The 20109-nt window shown below is 37.0% G+C and overlaps 1 protein-coding gene across 1 annotated transcript in view; it reads right to left on the reverse strand.

Moving 5' to 3' along the window:
- Positions 1–20109, reverse strand: part of LOC107586088 (lysyl oxidase homolog 4-like) — a 28560-nt gene that overhangs the window by 7131 nt on the left and 1320 nt on the right. Inside the window, exons 2-9 of the mRNA XM_016273325.1 lie at positions 18996–19321; positions 18585–18799; positions 17562–17613; positions 11118–11298; positions 5625–5779; positions 4509–4676; positions 2952–3114; positions 2619–2862 (exon numbers count right to left, since the gene is read on the reverse strand). Coding sequence (XP_016128811.1) covers positions 2619–2862; positions 2952–3114; positions 4509–4676; positions 5625–5779; positions 11118–11298; positions 17562–17613; positions 18585–18799; positions 18996–19321 — 1504 coding nt within the window. The remainder of the gene's footprint in view (positions 1–2618; positions 2863–2951; positions 3115–4508; positions 4677–5624; positions 5780–11117; positions 11299–17561; positions 17614–18584; positions 18800–18995; positions 19322–20109) is intronic.

The following is a 20109-nucleotide window of genomic DNA, read 5'->3' on the forward strand; positions in this document are numbered from 1 at the left end:
GGGTGGTCTTATCGGGGGGGGGGGGGTAGGGGGTGTGCCTGAAGCATGAAACCGTATGCAGAAATGCACGGAAAATAAATGACGCGTTATATGGAACCACTTAAAGGACATGGTTAGCTGCTTGCTAGCGGTAGACTGTTACATTACAGTACATGAAAGTTCACTTCCCACATAAACAGAGTAAGGAGAGATGACTGATAGGACAATGGCGAATGATTTGCAGATACTGAGCACCACTGACAAATATCTAATCTTGTAAAATGTGTGGTAGTGGCAGTACCTACCAGTGCTCAACATCGTGATGTCTGTCAGCCATCGGCGATGGACGATGGCATCGTCTATCGGCACAACCCTACGTGCGGATGGCAGATCCTTTTCCTATTTAGCACCCAAACTCTGGAACAATCTACCTAACACTGTTTGGGAGGCAGACACGCTCTGCCAGTTTAAATCTAGATTAAAGACCCATCTCTTTAACCTGGTTTACATATAACACACTATCACATTTCTATAATTCAAATCTATTAAAGGTTTGTTAGGCTGCATTAATTAGGTCAACCAGAACCAAGAAACTTTCCCATAACACCCGATGTACTTGTTACAACATAAGAAGAATGGAATCTACGCTAATATTAATCTGTTTCATTCTTATTCCAAGGTCACTATAGCCACCCAAATCCAGTCCGTATCCAGTCCATATGGTGGATCAGCACCTAGAGACAACCTCTACAGCCCTGAATGTCAGTGGTGACCATGTTAACTAGATGAGCCCTAGAGACAGATCCCCTGTGAAGACCTCATCAACTTGACAGCCATCGATACAAGACCATGAGAACCAGACGAGTCAAGTCAACTTTAAGTCAAGTCACCTTTATTTATATAGCGCTTTTAACAATACAGATTGTGTCAAAGCAACTGAACAGCATTAATTAGGAAAATAGTGTGTCAATAATGCAAAATGACAATAGTAAACACTAATTTTTCAGTTAAAAACAGTTCATCATTGAATTCAGTGATGTCATCATCCAGCTCAGTTCAGTTTAAATAGTATCTTTGCAATCATTTGCAATCAAGTCAACGATATTGCTGGAAATGAAGTGAAAATGAGTCCTCTGCACAATCTGACTTGTGTTGCAGCCAGGAATTAAACCACACCATGCTAGTTTCTTCTGGCCAGGGGAGAACTGGCCCCCCGACTGAGCCTGGTTTCTCTCAAGGTTTTTTATTTCTCCATTTCTGTCACCGATGGAGCTTTGGTGAGCCCCTTGAGCAAGGTACTGAACCCCCCACAGCTCCCTGGGCACCGCAGCAAAAAATGGCTGCTCCGGGTGTCTGTTCACTACTCACTACTGTGTGTGTGCTCTTGGATGGTTTAAATGCAGAGCACAAATTCTGAGTATGGGACACCATACTTGGCTACATGTCACGCGACTTATTTTTTAGGGGCAGCTCCTCTTCCGGTCTTAAATGGCTCCGCTCCACCCGTCCAGACTCCTGTGCCTGCATTCCTCCCACCCTCGATTTCAGTGTGGACCATCATCCATTCGGCCTCGCTGGGCTCCCTCAGTCAGTCGGCTCCACCTGAGTCGGACCTCGCCAAGCCTCTGCTGCGGACTTGCAGGCCGTCCGCTGGTCTCTGGCCCTCCAACAAAGCAACAAAGCTAATGCTTTTCACGGAACTTACATAATTACCCATTATACATTGTGATATAGCCTGGTTTGTTGGTCCGTTAAATCGGATTGCTTTCTCACTACAACCGAACCGCTCCAGAGTTCGTTTTCAATCGAGCCAAGACCACCTCGTTCAGGTGATCTCGGACCGATTGTTTTGGCGCGGATCCGGGCGCCAAAGGTTCCGAAACAACGGGCCAGGTGTGAAAGCACCCTTAGTTTGTTTGTTGTCACGGACACTCATGTTCAACTTATGTTCAGCTGTGCACTCATTAATCACTTCATTATCACCTGTATTTAAGTTCTCTCCGTTTCAGTTCATTTTGTTCAGTCTCGTCAACTCTACCCTGTGTTTTGTGAATTACCTGTGTGTTGGATTAAAAACTTTCTAAACCTTCATCATCTTCTTTGTGCGTTTTAACACAGAGTAGTATGACAAATACAAGATAATAATAATAATAACCTGAATTGTCTTGCTTACTGAATGTGCGCTGTACTACAACGTATGTCTGGATATATATAAAAATAATAATACAAATATTAATAAAAAGTTGTTTAAAATTTATTTAAATTCATAATCAATTAATAATTATTTATATAATATTATAAAATATTAACATAATAGCATAAAGATATTTTAACAATAACTTCATTTAAATACTCAAAATACAGCGCTATTTGAGTGCATTAAGCACCTGGTTAAACTGGATTTCAGGTAGCCAGTGAATAAGATGTCGATTTTTGCACTGAAACACCATGAATTCATTGTGGAATTATTATTATTTTTTTAACAGAAGGCCTTGGGTTCTACTTTGCAACATGCACTCAACAAGGGGAACTTTTTATAAAACAAGATGACTAAATTAAACAATATTTGTCTAGCAGCACTTAGGCTACTGTTTCATTCTGTATACACATCAAAACTGAAGAAAGAAGAAAAGCCTCACCTGTGGCACTGGTGCCAGGTCCAGGACTCTCTTGAGGCTCGTGGACGGAAGTCAGCTCTGCCCAAGTTCATGATACGGGAGGAGAAACGCAGAAGACGGCGGTGCCCGTATGGCCATTGCATACGGCTGGCAGAGGAGGAGAGACAGTTCTCCTCATGCGCACAGGTGAGCAGGTGCAGAGGCCTGTCTTCCAGGTAAGCGCTCTCCTGCACGAGCTGTGCATCCAAAACCAGGTCAGGTGCCGCTAAAACAGGATGTTGATTCATTCATTTGGATCATTCAGTGGAGATAAAATTATAATGCGCATCAGATTTTGTCATTCCAATCACTTACTTTCAGAACAGGTGATGCCCGCTGCTTTAGCTCCACCTCCTCGAGGGCAGTGGATGTAACCATTTCGACGGCACTGCTGGATGGACATTTCTGTTCCCACACAGTGAGTCCCACTCAACAACACTTCTTCTGCAGCAGGGTCACCTTGCCAGTAATATGTGTCCTATACACAGGAAGGCCACATCTTATTTGTCTCCATATGAAGTAGTAATATACACATTTATGTATTGTATAGTAATAATAGTAATATTAGTATAGTATAGTATAGTATAGTACAGTACAGTATAGTACAGATTTTACTATTAGGGTAATTGACATGAAATACTTTTTAGGAAGTTGATATGCACTCTAGTTCATGTTACGATGAGTCTAAAACTGTTTTAATTGAGAATTTGTTACTTAAATATTTAATAAATTGTTTTATTTTTATTTTTGTAATAAATTTGTTAATTAACCATAATATTTAGCTAATTAATAATAATAATAATTCATTGATTAATAATTAAATTAGGCCAATATAAAGATAAATGTGTGTATGTGTGTGTGTGTGTGTGTGTGTGTGTGTGTGTGTGTGCATGTTTATGTGGTTTATGAGGACACAAATTTGTATAATAACATGGGTATGACATAGGTATTACAACGAGAAGGTGATTTATGAGGACATTTTCAGTGTCCCAGTCATTTAAAAGGCTTATAAATAATTCAAAATTAGTTTTTTTGAAAATCTAAAAATGCAGAAAGATTCCTGTGAGGGGTAGGTTTAGGGGTAGGGTTGGTGTAGGGCAATAGAATATACGGTTTGTACAGTATAAAAACCATTACGCCTATGGAGAGTCCCCATAAACCATAAAAACAAACCTGTGTGTGTGTGTGTGTATTGGCCTAATTTAATTCATTTATCTGTATATTGGCCTAATTTAGGTCAATATAAGCCTATTAGAGCTTATTACCATAAATAAGGTAATCCAGTTATGTATTTTTTTTCATTGTGACATTATTTTTATGACAATAAAACACATTAATTTCCCAATTATTATGAAAAAACTGAACTGAATTTGTACTGAATATGTTATTTATATTTATTATTACTTTTTTCCACATTAAGTTTAATGAATATCAGTATAAAATTCAATGCTAAAAATATACAGGCTTAATTTTCTTTATGAAAAGTATGATGATTTCTTTATGAGATTTGCTTCATAAGCAGTACAGCACTGCACATGTGGTACAGAGACAGTATTAAGGTAAGCACTGTGCCCTGAAAGTATAACAGTCTTGATTCCTGTTCTCAAGTATTGCTTGAAACAGTTGAAGTATGTGCAGGATGCATACCAAATGTACCTGCAATTCTGTCTGAAAACAGTTTACCGTTAACCTGTCCCACCTCTTCACCTCCACAAAACAACTACTGTATAACACCGACTTTGCCTAGAAATATCCTGCCCCCTAAACATGAGCTCTCAAACGCACACAGACTGAGGCAACCAAAGCAAACGAGACAAGAGACATATTCAGAGCGATATTACTGGAAAACACATCATTCTTCGGCAGTCTCACCTGATGGGCACGTGTGGCGAAACCAAAGCCCAGCTGCCTGCATACCACCATGGCTTCATTTATTCCCCAGTTCTCACTGCAAATCGTCCCCCAACGCTTTCTGCCCCCCACTTCCATGAGTACCTCCACACGACCCTCAGCCGGGTCCCTGCCCCCCGCCAACCGCACCTAAAACGCAAACACGCTCACAGACATCAAAACTACACATACAGTATTTGAACACTTTTGGCCACTTAACTCACATTTAAAAATGTCTAAATGCCACTGCATTGCATAATCTGTAAACAATGATGCTAGAGCTTTTCTCAGAACTTACTTTCAGACATTTTTTTGTAATTAAGTTTAACAAACTACTTTTAAAGTGATGTTTGAAAAGTGTGTATATATAAAACAAATTCCATATAAAAAATAAAGCAATAGTCTCCAAGTAGCCGTGACTAACAGTAAATTTCGGGTGACTCGACCAATCATAATCGAGGGCCAGAAATTATTACAAATAATTTCAATGTAATGCATTGTAATGAAAACAGAAAAAAGTCGGCACACCTAGGCTACAAAAATACAAAAACTTTAATGATGGACTGTCACACATGAAATAATGCATTATATAATGCAAAGACATTTAAATCTTGTATATTTATTTTAAATAAATGCCATATAATGTACTAAATGCAAACCATTTTAAATATGCATATTTATTTTAAATAAAAGCAATATAATGCATAATATAAAGCAAATACATTATAATCCTGTATATTTATTCTAAATAATTTCCATATAATGCATCATTTAACAAAAAAAACTTTTAAGTCTGTATATTTATTTTAAATAAATGCTATATAATGCACTAAAGACATTTAAAATCTGCATATTTATTTAAAATAAATTTAATTTAATGCTAATACATCTGTCTGTATATTTATAAAAAAATATTCTGTATATTTATATAAAAAATTCTATATAATGCATCATATAATACAAAGACTTTTTAAGTGTGGCTTAAATGTCCAAATATTTTGGGGGGGCTACTATACAGATAGCATGACTGATAGGAGTCATCATATTTTTCAGAGCATGTAGAATTATATCAGAGTAAACTGTAATCATTTTGCTCACCATAGTCTCCATGCCTGTCTTAGGAACATAACATTTGACGGAAGCATCCTGGCTGTGTTTGAATGTCCAGGGAGGGACTTCCTGGAAGTAACAATCCAAAATAGAGCGCTCTGTGCCAGTGCACTGCACTGAGTTAATGTGGATCGGCCCCGTCCCTGTAAAACAAACAAACAAACAGTAAATGTCTTCACAAGGCTTCACAAGTGAAAAGTCTCAAATATAAAACAAAATAACAAACACTCAGCCTGTTTGAGTACTTTCAGCCACAGAGAACACTAGATACTTTCTAACCGACCCTTTCCTAAACATTCCCTTAAAAAAAACCCGCTGTCCACCTATTTTGCAAACTAAATCTTGTTCTTTACTGATGTAAATCTATAGAGGATCTGTCTGTTTCCACTCCATAACTCAATCACATTACTGTGTAATTTAATAATTTATCATTATGGAACATTTTAAATTATATGAACACTCTCAGATAAAGGGTACAAAACTGTCATTGGTGCGGTACCTTTCAAATAGTACTAATATGTATACTTCTGGTGCTAAGGTCCTAATATGTAGTGCTGGTTATATTACTTACAAATGGTAGTCCATTACTGATTACAAATTACATTACATAAATGATAGCTTGTATTGTCTATTGGATTACACACATTAGGCAATGTATTCGGACTACTTTTTGATTACTTTTAGATTCATTTTTTGACCTAAAATATATTCCATTCTTTGTTATCAACATTGTGAAGTGTATTAAACATTACATTATGCCAGGGTTTCCCAAACTGGGGTTTATGAATGAATTACAGGGGGTTTACAGTGAGATGATGAAACGCTAGAAGTCTTTCCAAATGTATAAAAGCAGAAGAGAGAGAGAAGAATTAGGGCAAATCAAATTATGAATAATTTACTGCTATTGTGTTAATTATATGTAATAACGTAATCTATAAAAAAAAGTAACTGTAATCTGAGTATTCATACAAATTAAGCATTTATATGTAATATAATCTAATTACAAGTACTTCATTTTTGGAATCTGATTACATAATCCATAATGCATGTAATCAATTTTAGAAAAGAAAATTTAAGAGAGAGAGAAGAATTAGGGCAAATCAAATTATGAATAATTTACTGCTATTGTGTTAATTATATGTAATAACGTAATCTATAAAAAAAAAGTAACTGTAATCTGAGTATTCATACAAATTAAGCATTTATATGTAATATAATCTAATTACAAGTACTTCATTTTTGGAATCTGATTACATAATCCATAATGCATGTAATCAGTTATGACTCAGCACTCCTAATATACTAAAATATTGAAATGTACCATTTAGGGGTTAATGTGTTCCAAAGATGTAAGCTTTTGTTTCTTCACCCCAGTGACTGCTCTCTTTTTTTCTGAGAGTTTAGTGTTAAAGCAGAATTCCTCATCATTCACCAGAAGACCACACATGAGTCTGTTCAGATTCAGAGGTGTGCGTTTATTTTGTGAAATCATTATGATCACATTCTTGAAGTTCTATGGATATAAAAGAGCTTGACTGCATATCAGATGTCACAGTTCATTTCCATCTTGTTTACTGTGATATAAAAACATTGGTCGTTTTAGCCTGAGGTGGCCGCTAAATCAGAGCCTAACGTGAGCATTGTGCTAAAACTTCAGTTTTGAATCTCACAAGAATGTGAAATCCACTACACTGCATAAATATACCACAGCAACATTAGTATGAGAGTAATTATATAGTTTTTCCCCATCTCAGAAAAACATGCTGGGGAAATTCTGGGTAAATGAAACAGAAAGCTGCATGAACTGCTGTGGAAAAAACAGTGGTTATGTGCTACTGCAATGTACTCGGCTAAGTTCAAAAAGTCCTATTTCTACCAAAGCAAAGAAATTATGACCAGCTGTTTAGTTTTGAAACAAAAATAACAAACCACAAAAGCAAACACAGCACCCTATTCGGCCTCACTTCAGGGAAGCAAATTGCTAGAGATAAAACCCTTAGGGTTAATATGGAAATGTTCTATCAAAGAGAATATTACATATAATCTAGGATGTCATCAAAGATAAGGGGTCGAACATTAAAGTTAAAGGGGTCATATGATGCGATTTCAAGTTTTCCTTTCTCTTTGGAGTGTTACAAGCTGATTGTGCATAGATAAGATCCCTGAAGTTGCAAAGACTAAAGTCTCAAAACCAAAGAGATATTCTTTATCAAAGTTAAGACTGCCACGCGCCCCTAAAACGGCTCGTTCTAACACGCCCCCACATATCTACCTCAGTATGTGGAAATATTCGCATAATGTGGCCCAAATGTGCATGCAAAGAAAGGCGGCGTGGTTTCAGTAACAATGATATTACGCCTGAAAATAGTTCTCAGCATGCTCCCTGTGCTAGAAAATCGCAACTTTTAATTTTCCGTCGGTCTTAGTACACAATGTAACTACAGAAGGAAAAATATAGAAACTCTTTGGTAATTTTTTGAGCGAGATGCTAACGGTCTAATCAGATTCAATGATCTATGCTAAGCTACAGCTAAAAGTGCTACCGCCAGACTCGGAGATCGGCTGAATGGATTCAAAAACAGTAAAACTCAACTGTTTAACTCTAGGGGAGTTGGAAAATGAGCCTATTTTCAAAAATAGTGGAGTGTTCCTTTAAGACTCACTGAAAGAAAAAATAATTATAAATGTTAGTGTTTACTGTCATATTTTTATAGTGCTTACTGTCACTTTTGATCAAATAATGCATTTTAGCTGAAAAAAATTTAAATCTTAAATATAAATCTTAGTATAAATAAAAAACAGCGTATGCTCAAAAAGGCAAGTAAATAACAGAAAAATAGAACCAAAGACTAAGTAGTCCAGAAGTGGCTGAGGGAAAGGGAGTGGTTCTGTGACCGACTCCAGTGAACAGTTTCACTAGAGTGTGGTTTATGGAAAATATTTTTCTCCCTAAAATACAAATATTTTTTCTTTTGAAATTTTTTTTCTCCTTAAAATAAAACATATATATTCCGCATTTATGGTGCTTTCCTTTCATGAGATGACTATAATCCCTATTTTAGGAGCAGATTAAGTTGCTATATAAGAAATATTTCTCTCAGCCAAGTGCAATGTCAGCATCAGTTCGAAGCCAGAGGAAAAAAAACTCAGTGTGTTTTGCATACAAAAATAAAGTTTATATGCTTATACGTTTTGCCTGCAAAGTGTGAATGTGACTTGAAATTCCTCACCTATAGTGTCTAACTGAAGTAAAATCAGCTAATACAGCATTCAAACAAATCTCAAGACATTAAATCATCTTGGAACTTCAGGGAAGATAGGTTTACTTTCATCTTACTGGGAGGTAAGGCATCAGAACATCTCAACAGAATGCATTGCTTCATGCTGAATTGGCTTTAAAATATCTACTTTATCATGTACAGTTCATGCTAACTCCATGATCAAACTGGATAAAACCATTTTTGGGGAAAAAAATCCACTGAGAGAATGTGCTCCACAATACAGTCACAATGACAATCCATCTTCTAGTTTCCACCACTAAGCACATTAAAGGGATAGTTCATGATCCATAATTGAGAGTAAATAATGACAGAATTGTCAGATATTTTCAAAACTGTATGACTTTTTTTCTTCTGTGGAACATAAAATGAGGTATTTTGAAAAACATTTTTCTTTTAAATGAAAGTCCATTGGTGTCCATATTGTTTGGACTCCAACTTTCTTCAAAAAATATTATTTTATGTTCCACAGAAGAAAGAAAGCAGGTTTGGAATGACGTGAGGTTTCAGTTTTGGATGAACTATCACTTTATGTTATATTAAATGTCTGGAAAATCAGGCAGTGCAATGTACACTATACCAACACCATTATTCAGGATCATTTCTAAATGTGGTTACCACAGTCTGGTGCATGTAACCCATCTCAACAGATTTCCTATTTTTACCGCCTGTCCCAAACAGTCCAGCTCTGTTCTGTCATTGAAACGCTAATTTGTGTCTCTTTTCACTCACTATATGTTTTTGTGGCCTCAGCTGCACTAGGAAAATTATACACATCAATGAATATGCCTAAAGACCTCAACGCTACGGATGTACAGAAACCATAAGCTTTGATCTCTATTCCTGCTACTTCTACATCCAAATGGCTGAATTAAAAAATCAGCAAGTGGAGTCACGCTTATGTCCTACGTCATCCGCTGGAATGCCACTCTCTCGTGAACGCGTATATGACAGTTAGCGGAAGCTAGAGATTACAGTTTATAATGTTTTAAATATGGATATTTTTCTAGCTTCAGAAGACCTTTATTAACCCCCCGGAGCCGTGTGGAGCACATTTTACCATGGATAGATTTTTTGGGCTTCAAAATTTCGACAACCATTCACTGCCATTATAAGCTCAGAAGAGCTAGGACATTTTTTTTAATTAACTCTGATTGTATTCGTCTGAAAGAAGAAAGTCATATACACCTAGGATGGCTTGAAGGTGAGTAAATCATGGGGTAATTTAAATTTTTTGGGTGTACTATCCCTTTAAAAGTTGTTCAAAATAACAGGTACTCTGGTTGCTTTAAACTGAATTTTAAAAGTGTCATTTCTAATAAAATTATCAGCCAACAGGCAAGTAACACATCAAAGCCTGTTTGCATTTACAATATTTGACACTTGATGAATGTTAAACTGAGACCATGACTGGATTATTGAATGCGTCAACCTTACAAAGGTTCATTTCAAGTGTCTGGACTCTCATATGGGTCACTACTGGTGTAATAAAGCTTATATTTCAAAATAACAGAAAAACCTAAAATCATCATTATCCATAAATCAACATTTCAATCTTTCACTTCTTTGAACGGTGGCACCTGATAAAACATCACCTATGAGTCAAACCTCTTTTCACTTCCTTTCTTTAAACAACATTGCAGCTCCGTTTTTCATCAAAGTGATATTGGGAAGTCTTCAATAAATAGCTACTGTCATCACTTCTCTTTGGCAGAGCAATTATCCCATCTTGTCAGAGTGGACCGATGCCTCTTGGAATACAGATCTCCAGTGTGCTTTGTCTCACTCAGCCAAAGTAAACTCACATGCAGTGTGGATCTGAGCCACTGAAAGTTCAGGGAAATCTCCTTGGTTTAAAGCATCATCACTGACTTTGAATTCATGTTTTGCACCTGTCCTGAAGAGTGTGATATCGCATAATGTAAAACATAATCTGACTGCTTTCATATTCAGCTGCAAACAGGCGTATCCCACAGATGAGCAGAGCTTACAAATTAAACTCAGACTCAGACTACTGTGGAATCGTGTGGCAGACTCAGTATGATCATAATCATGTTCATAGTTCTGAATCACCTTCGTCCTATAAACACCATATTGACTCAAAGCAGATTAAAGGAACAGGTAATCAAAAATGACAATTCTATATTTTACTTGCCCTCGTGTTGATCCTACTGGGATCCTTCAAGCTTAAACTAATTCTCACCTTGACCCATGTATGCTCCGGTAAGAGCCTCTTTGGCAGTGCCAAAGCCCAGCTCTCTGCACACCACACTGGCTGAGATCCGGTCCCACCGGTGGTCAACCACAGTTCCCCACTTTCCCTCATGGAGAACCTCGACTCTTCCTTCTCCCAGATGTGGTCCGGCCTTCAGACGCACTGACAGCTATGAGAGGAGAAAAAAGACTGACAAGGTTACTTTCAAGAAATCATATTTTTCCATCTCAGGACCAAAGCACCAGGGTTATAACCACAACAGACCTTCCCCAATCTTCAGATTAGTGGTCAACAAATATGTTTTTTAATAGGTTGATTCTAATGTAATATTAGCCCCAACCCTAAATATGTGGTTACAGCTTTGCAAAATACTAAGCCTACATTAGTTTAACCCCATAACAGTGTTTTCCACTTTAATATATTTTAAAATGTAATTTAATAATGTGGAAAAGCTGAATTTTCAGCATTATTACTCTAGTCTTCAGCGTCACATGATCCTTCGAAAATCATACTAAGGTGCTGATTTGGTGCCCATGAAACATTTCTTAATATTGTCATCAATGTTGAACTTTGTGGAAACCATGATACATTTTTTCAAGATTATTTGATGAATATAAAGCTTAAAAGAGCAGCTTTATTTGAAACAGAAATTTTTTGTAACAATTTAAAAGTTTTTACTGTCCCTTTTGATCAATTTAATGCACCCTTGCTGAATAAAAGTATTAGAGATAGTGTCTATGCCAGTTCTGTTACATTCAAAACATCAGGGATGAACATTATAGGGTTGAAGATCAGCGCAAAAAGGCAAAAATCATTGTGCCTCACCATATTATTTATAGTTTATACTGGCATGTTTTGTGCCAAGAACATTATATTTTCTTTAAAGCTTTTTTGAAAGCATGATATTTTAATTCCAATAACAGCATAATGAGGGTCAAATGTTATTATGGTAATTATATAGTTTTTTTGTGTGTTTTCTTATTCTACTTTAAGTTATCTATTCAGTATTACCCATTAAAATGTAATGATGATCATTGGGGACAAATTTGTTATTCTGATAAAATACAAACATTTAAAAATATATAGTAAATATATATTGTGTGTTTTTTTAGAGCCAGATTTGTGTTTATGTTATGTGAAATTTAGCTAGCAGGAAACACTCACATTCCCTTTTTGAGTAGTCAAACAAACCAAAGAAACGCCACTTCCAAAATGAGATTGGATGAACATTTTAAAAAATCTGACCAAAAAATCTTCTCTGCGTTGGTACATTGACAAACAAGTGAATGACATCTTCATCAGAAGAGTGACAAAAACAGCAACTCACTTTAATGTCCAACTTATATAATAATAATGTCCATAAACATTTTTTGTGAAATTTGGAGTAACTCATTAATCTGTTGTTTGACATCTTCATTTAGTAGGGACATTATGACATGTCCCAACCAATATCCAGCAACTACTAAACTGTCTCTAGCAATACTTTTGATCAAACAATTAAATGTCTGTTGTCTGCCGTTATGTCCCCATGCCAAAATCAAACCTACACCCTTGCTTAAAGTTATTATTAATGCCAATAAATAAACAAAAAAATGTATTTGATATATAGAATAAGTTTAATTATTTTTATTCTTAATTTATAAATCAAGTTGCACATTTATATATCAAATGTGCCACTCTGAACGTGAAGAGATACTTTAAACAATAACAGTCTGTTTTTTAATTTGTTCTTACAGTTGCTGGCACTGAAATACCCACTTGTGTTTATGTTATGTGAAATTTAGCTAGCAGGAAACACTCACATTCCCTTTTTGAGTAGTCAAACAAACCAAAGAAACGTCACTTCCAAAATGAGATTGGATGAACATTTTAAAAAATCTGACCAAAAAATCTTCTCTGCGTTGGTACATTGACAAACAAGTGAATGACATCTTCATCAGAAGAGTATATAATGTCCATAAACATTTTTTGTGAAATTTGGAGTAACTCATTAATCTGTTGTTTGACATCTTCATTTAGTAGGGACATTATGACATGTCCCAACCAATATCCAGCAACTACTAAACTGTCTCTAGCAATACTTTTGATCAAACAATTAAATGTCTGTTGTCTGCCATTATGTCCCCATGCCAAAATCAAACCTACACCCTTGCTTAAAGTTATTATTAATGCCAATAAATAAACAAAAAAATGTATTTGATATATAGAATAAGTTTAATTATTTTTATTCTTAATTTATAAATCAAGTTGCACATTTATATATCAAATGTGCCACTCTGAACGTGAAGAGATACTTTAAACAATAACAGTCTGTTTTTTAATTTGTTCTTACAGTTGCTGGCACTGAAATACCCACCTGCTCATGTAATTAGTTCCACCCTTGGTTTACTGCTGAACCAAGAAAACTTAATGATAGAGAGGGTTGGTCTGTTTGGAGACAACAATCATGCCACTGTTTTAAGCATTAGTCTATACGCATACACACACAAGTCTTTCTCTCTCAGTACATCTTACGAAACATGCTGTTTAAGCATTTATTAAGCAATTGGGCACTTTAATCTGTGATATAGTGTGAATATATACTAAATATCTCACAGAAGAAGGACCAATCTCAATAGACATTACATAATACAATATTAACGATGCAAGTTTTCTTTTTTTTAACTTTTTAAAAACTTTCAACAGGCACTTTTATTTATTTTTATTTAAAAATATTTACACTATATAAAAAAAGAGTCGTCTTACAGTTTTATTTAATAGTTATGGACTTGAGACAACAGTGTCAGTAAAAAGTATGTTTGAGATTCTGAGACTCATGATGTGTGAAAAACACAAAGGTGATTTTGGTTAATTTTTTGCAAAATTCTGTAAAAAGTATGAAAATTTAGGATACATAAATAGCCTTAGCAATTATTTGGTGTTTTGTTTGCTGATCATATATTTGGCCATCGCGTTTGATCAGAAGAAAAATTATATTGTCTCACCCTGTACAATATATGAGATATAATACAATACAATAAAAATCTCTCACACTACTCCACTGAATGCCAGTGCCCTAAACTTGAACATATTTTGCTGATTATGGTGTTTGACCCCTAAATGTGATACTCAATGAATGGCCTGAAAGTTTAAAGCCTGCTATTAAATGACACAGAGTCAAATATAACAGTACAAACTTCATAAATACAGAAGGTGATTTTTCTTTCTGTGCACAGTCTGACTGGGGCACTGCTTTAGACTGAAAGGACAGAATCAGACTCATTAAAATATTGTATTTCATTTCTTTAGATGCTCATCTAAGGATCTCTGAGGCTGAACTGTGGCTTAAGTCTTTCAATTTCCTCAATTGACACAGACAGAGTATGTCCTGCTGACACAGCAGCCAAAGGCCGCAGCTATAATTGTCTTTCCCTTACTCGCCAGAAACGTGGAAATCTTCTGAGTGGCCCAATATTTAATTACAGCATCTTCAGCGGAGGATCCAGAAGAGGCAGTGTCAGGGCGGGCCGGCTCACGATTCTCCGAGACACTGAGTGGGTGCGTGAGGGATCGCTACTGCCAAGTCTGGTGCTCTGTGGAGACTTAACAAAATGCACGTACGACATGGTGAGGTCAGGTGCTGGGCATGCTCACAGACGAGAAGGAGTCAAATCGAGATTCCCTAGGATGTAAGTCACGAAAGCCACAGCTAGCTCTATAACCTCTAATTTAAGTTCAAACTGCATCTCCAAGTTGCTGTTTGCGGCATGTCTTTGAGTCATGCATAAACAAAAGCTCACTTAGGTGTTCCTGTGACCTTAAGATTAGGATTCTCAAAGAAAAGGGCACTAAGCCTAAAAAAAAGATAGCATTAACCTGTCAACGGTCTTATCTGCTGGGTAAGAATTTTTTAAGAGCACAAAAAAGTGAAAATTGCTCAAGCATATTTATCAGGACATAACATTCTGCTACAGCAGACACAGATCATAGAGGAATCATCAGCAGAAAGCATGTACGACACTTACAATGCCCCAGCACAAACCTACGACTAAAAAAGCTGGGGACCTCAGACCCATAAGATTAAGGTGGTGCTTTTTATAACGAGCACATGGGTCATCATGCCAGCATGGCCAAAGCCCATTCAGACGATGGGAATGAAATAGTTGTGCTGTGAATGTGGTTACTCAAAAATGCCTCTGAACCACAGCGGCCTCCTATAAGAGAATTAAAAAGTGAGGCAACAATAAAAAGAAATAACAAATGAAAGCGAAAAGCAGGTAGTAAGGTTATTCAATTAGGCAACCTATTTTAAAACAAATTATTAACTAACCCAAGAGAACCTGTTCAGGGCTGGTTTCATGTTCATGAAATAAAAATGTGCAGTGAACACACACCGTGAACACACACCGTGAACACACACCCGGAGCAGTGGGCAGCCATTTATGCTGCGGCGCCAGGGGAGCAGTTGGGGGTTCGGTGCCTCAGTTGTGGTATTGAAGGTGGAAGAGAGCACTGAAGAGAGCACATTCACTCCCCCCACCTACAATCCCTGCCGGTACGAGACACGAACCCGCAACCTTTGGGTTACGAGTCCGACTCTCTAACCATTAGGCCACGACTTCCCCAAAGTAGCTAGGTAGATAGAAATAAACAGAGGTAGGTAAGTAGGAAAATAGATATGTGATAAGATATAGATATAGATAATTAGCTTGTAGCAAGGTAGAAGGTAAAACTAGCTAGCAGGCAGATACATAAGCAAACATCCCAAGAGAACCTGTTCAGGGCTGGTTTCATGTTCATGAAATAAAAATGTGCTACAGTATTGTAGGTAGATAGGTAAGTAGATAGGCAAGTAGACAGATCAGTAAAGTGGTGACCCATACTTGGAATTAGTGCTCTGCATTTAACCCATTCAAAGTGCACACACACAGCAGTGAACACACACCGTGAACATACACCCGGAGCAGTGGGCAGCCATTTATGCTGCGGCGCCAGGGGAGCAGTTGGGGGTTCGGTGCCTCAGTTGTGGTATTGAAGGTGGAAGAGAGCACTGAAGAGAGCACATTCACTCCCCCCACCTACAATCCCTGCCGGTACGAGACACGAACCCGCAACCTTTGGGTTACGAGTCCGACTCTCTAACCATTAGGCCACGACTTCCCCAAAGTAGCTAGGTAGATAGAAATAAACAGAGGTAGGTAAGTAGGAAAATAGATATGTGATAAGATATAGATATAGATAATTAGCTTGTAGCAAGGTAGAAGGTAAAACTAGCTAGCAGGCAGATACATAAGCAAACATATGTAAGCAGGTAATAGGTAGGCAAGTAGGTAAATGGGTAGACAGATAGTTAACTAAGTAGGTGGGTAGGTAGATAAGTAGGTTTGTAAATGGTAGGTAGTAGAAGAAGAAAATAAGTAAGGGTTTCTCCTAGATTCTGTAGATAGGCTGGTAAGGGAGGCAGATTATTACAAACCCGATTCCAAAGAAGTTGGGACACTGTACAAATTGTGAATAAAAACAGAATGCAATGATGTGGAAGTTTCAAATTTCAATATTTTATTCAGAATACAACATAGGTGACATATCAAATGTTTAAACTGAGAAAATGTATCATTTTAAGGGAAAAATAAGTTGATTTTAAATTTCATGGCATCAATACATCTCAAAAAAGTTGGGACAAGGCCATGTTTACCACTGTGTGGCATCCCCTCTTCTTTTTCGTGTACAGTGTCTCAACTTTTTTGGAATTGGGTTTGTAGATAGTTAGGCAAATAGTTAGGGTAGGCAAAAAGAGCAGGTTGGTAGGTAGGTAAAGTTAAAGTTAAAACGATATGCAGGTCGGTAGGTAGGTAAGTGGAAAGGTAAAAAAACAGGTAGATAGGGAGGTAGCTAACTAAGTGGGTACATACAGTAGGCATAATAGTAAAAAGATAGGTAGCTAGGTAGAAAGATAGGTAGATCCTGTAGTTAGATAGGTAACTAGGTAGAGCTGATTGTTAGATTAGTTAGGTAGGTAAAAAGATAGGCAGGTACAGGTAAGTGGAAATGTAAAAAAAAAAAACGATTTAGGTGGGTATGTAGGTAAGAAAATTAGTAGGGACGTAGGCACATATCCTGTATCCTGTCTATGCAACACCGCAAGAAGAATCTATAGGCATCAAGCTCCAGTAGGCTTGCATTCACAGCACCATAGCCGTTATGCACAAACACATTACAAAGATAGAGCTCTGAAAGCACAGAACACAATCTGCATAAATGCCTTTTTAATAACAATAGCTAAAGTTCAGAAACTCCCAACAATAAATTGCTCTTTACATAAATAAAAGAGCTGACCAAGTGAGACAACACTGTGACAGTACAGGTTGGTTGGAAACACTGTTCAGGGAAAAATTCTGTGAGGAGGCAGGAGAAAGTCAAGGGTGGCAAGGTCAATAAAATCCTTAAACAAACCTGAAACTCTTCTTCCAACAACAGACACTTTGAAGGCTTTAAACTGATGTCCCTTCCCAATAACAATCAGAAGGGATATTAGACTTCTCACTTAGAGTTCTGAACAGACTGTTCATTTCAGGAACACCGAGGTCCAGATAGCATCAGTAGGTTTGAAAGATCTTTTAATCATTGGTTAAGTGTTTAGGTTTGTGAATGGTGCCTGCATGGAGATAAGGATAACAGATGTGCTATTCCAACCAAAAGAGGTGTTGGATCTTTTACTTTCCACTATATGCAGGGACAAACATCTTCCAGTGCTTAGACATGAACTTTGTCTAGAATATCATCATCACTACACCCTGTGTGGTCCAACAAACATAGCAAATCCAAAACAGAAAGAAAAAGAAAAAATATATAGACAGGATTCTGAAGGATCATATGACACTGAAGTTTGGAGTAAATGTCTGCTGAAAATTCAACTTTGCCATCACAGGAATAAATTAAAATTTTAAAAATATTAAAATAGAAAACAGCTATTTTAAATTGCAAAAATATTTCACAATATCGCTGTTTTTACTATGTTTTTTATCAAATAAATATAGCTTTAGTAAGCATAAGAGACTTTTTTTGAGCATGTTCTTTCAAAAATATTTTAAAAATCTTAAAAATCCAAATTTTTTGAACAGTAGCATTTAACCCACATTTACAGTACCTGTATTTAACCTTATATAAACAGCATGTAAAAATAAAACTGTAGCTGGTTGCTACTGTTCTGCTACATGCCAGCCAGACAGTCGTTTCCTGTCCAAGTGGGCAGTTTTTGGCCAGAATCAGCTGCAGTCTGGACTGGATTTTATGTTGTTAGTTAAAACTCTGGGAGGCCCTGTACTAACACAATGAAATTAAACAAAACTGACATCAGCCAATAACAGTGAATTAGTGTAAAATGTTAGGTTTTAATATAATACTAATTCTCTCCAAAACCTCAGAGACTAATGCCAGTGCTCATGTTGTATTTTTCATTAGAAGCATAGGACTCACTTGTAGGTGTTCATGTTGGGCTGCTCCGCATCAGGAAAGCCAAGCATCCCACACACAACTCTGCTGCTGTTCAGACTCCAGCCTTTATCACACACCTGTCTCCATCTCCCAGCATGCTTTACTTCCACCACACCCTCCGTAACAAGGGCGTGCTTCTTTGCAACCATCAAGATCGGCTTGAGACGGACTTCTTCGATCCTCACCCTACTGGCAGACTAGAGGAAGTTTGAAAACATTTTCTCATGAGCATAACCTGTGACTGGAATTGTTCACCCAAAAATGAAAAAATCTGCCATTGTTTAGTACACAGTAGAAATAAATTTTTAATGAATCTAAATTTAAAGAAAATGTAGATGAGATGTATTATGTATGTATTAAAAGAATTTCAGCTCTACTGCAATCTCTGTTTACCGGATTATGAAACTGCTGTCTGGAGAATTGATCCCATCTGGTATGATCCTGGGAATGTCCATTGCCCTGTCTGAGATGTGCAGGTGTCCTTGAACTGGAGTAAATGTCCTGCCAACGGTTCGAGGTGACTGTGTTTGGTCTGAGAGCGATGGTGTGCCCTCTTCTGGTGACTCCAGGATGCACTTGGTCTAGCCTTCTCTCTGGACTACAGATCACCCCGAGATCCTCAGAGTGTTTGCAGTCATGAACACCCCACCCATTCGACTTGCAGTCTTTCAGAGTTTTCTCCGTTCCTTCACACCTCACATTATCCATCCAAATAGGGCCTGTGACAGATGTTACAGGTTACAAAAGCAGTGGAACAATAAAAACATCAGTTTTGGATCTTAAAGGGATAGTTCACCCCAAAAATGAAAATTCTGTCATCATTTACTCACTCTCGTGTCGTTCCAAATCTCAATGACTTTCAGACTGATCAGGTTCTTGAGTTGTATAAAGCAACTGTTCACCCCAAAATTAATTTATTTCACTCTCAGGCCATGCAATTTGTAGATATGTCTGCTTATTTAATGGAACATATTTTAAGAAATTAAGCATTATATCACTTGCTCCCCAATGGATCCTCTGCAGTGAATGGGTGCCGTCAGAATGAGAGTCCAAACAGCTGATAAAAACATCACAATAATCCACAAGTAACCCACATGACTCCAGTCCATCAATTAATGTCTTGTGATGTGTAAAGCTGCATGTTTGTAAGAAACAAATCCATCATAAAGGCATCAATCCATAATCTATGAAAATGCTTCCTCCAGTGAAAAAGTCTGTCCCCTGTTGTCCTCTCACATCAAAATCCACCAACCGTTTTGGACTGTTTTCACTTGTAAACAGAATGCGATTAGTGTATATTTCTATTCTGATTTAGACAAATGACAAGATTTTTCACTATAGAGAAAGCAATATTATGGATAGAGGACTTACATTTTCGTCTGAAGCAATGGTTTGAAGTTAACAACCTCTTAATGATCGATTTGTTTATTACAAACTTGCAGCTTTTCACTTCACAAGACGTTAATTGATGGACTGGACACATTCTCTGATCCATTGGTGAGCAAGT

This window comes from Sinocyclocheilus grahami, unplaced genomic scaffold (assembly GCF_001515645.1).
Source record: "Sinocyclocheilus grahami isolate Dianchi unplaced genomic scaffold, SAMN03320097.WGS_v1.1 scaffold77.1, whole genome shotgun sequence".
NCBI classification, from domain to species: Eukaryota; Metazoa; Chordata; class Actinopteri; order Cypriniformes; family Cyprinidae; genus Sinocyclocheilus; species Sinocyclocheilus grahami.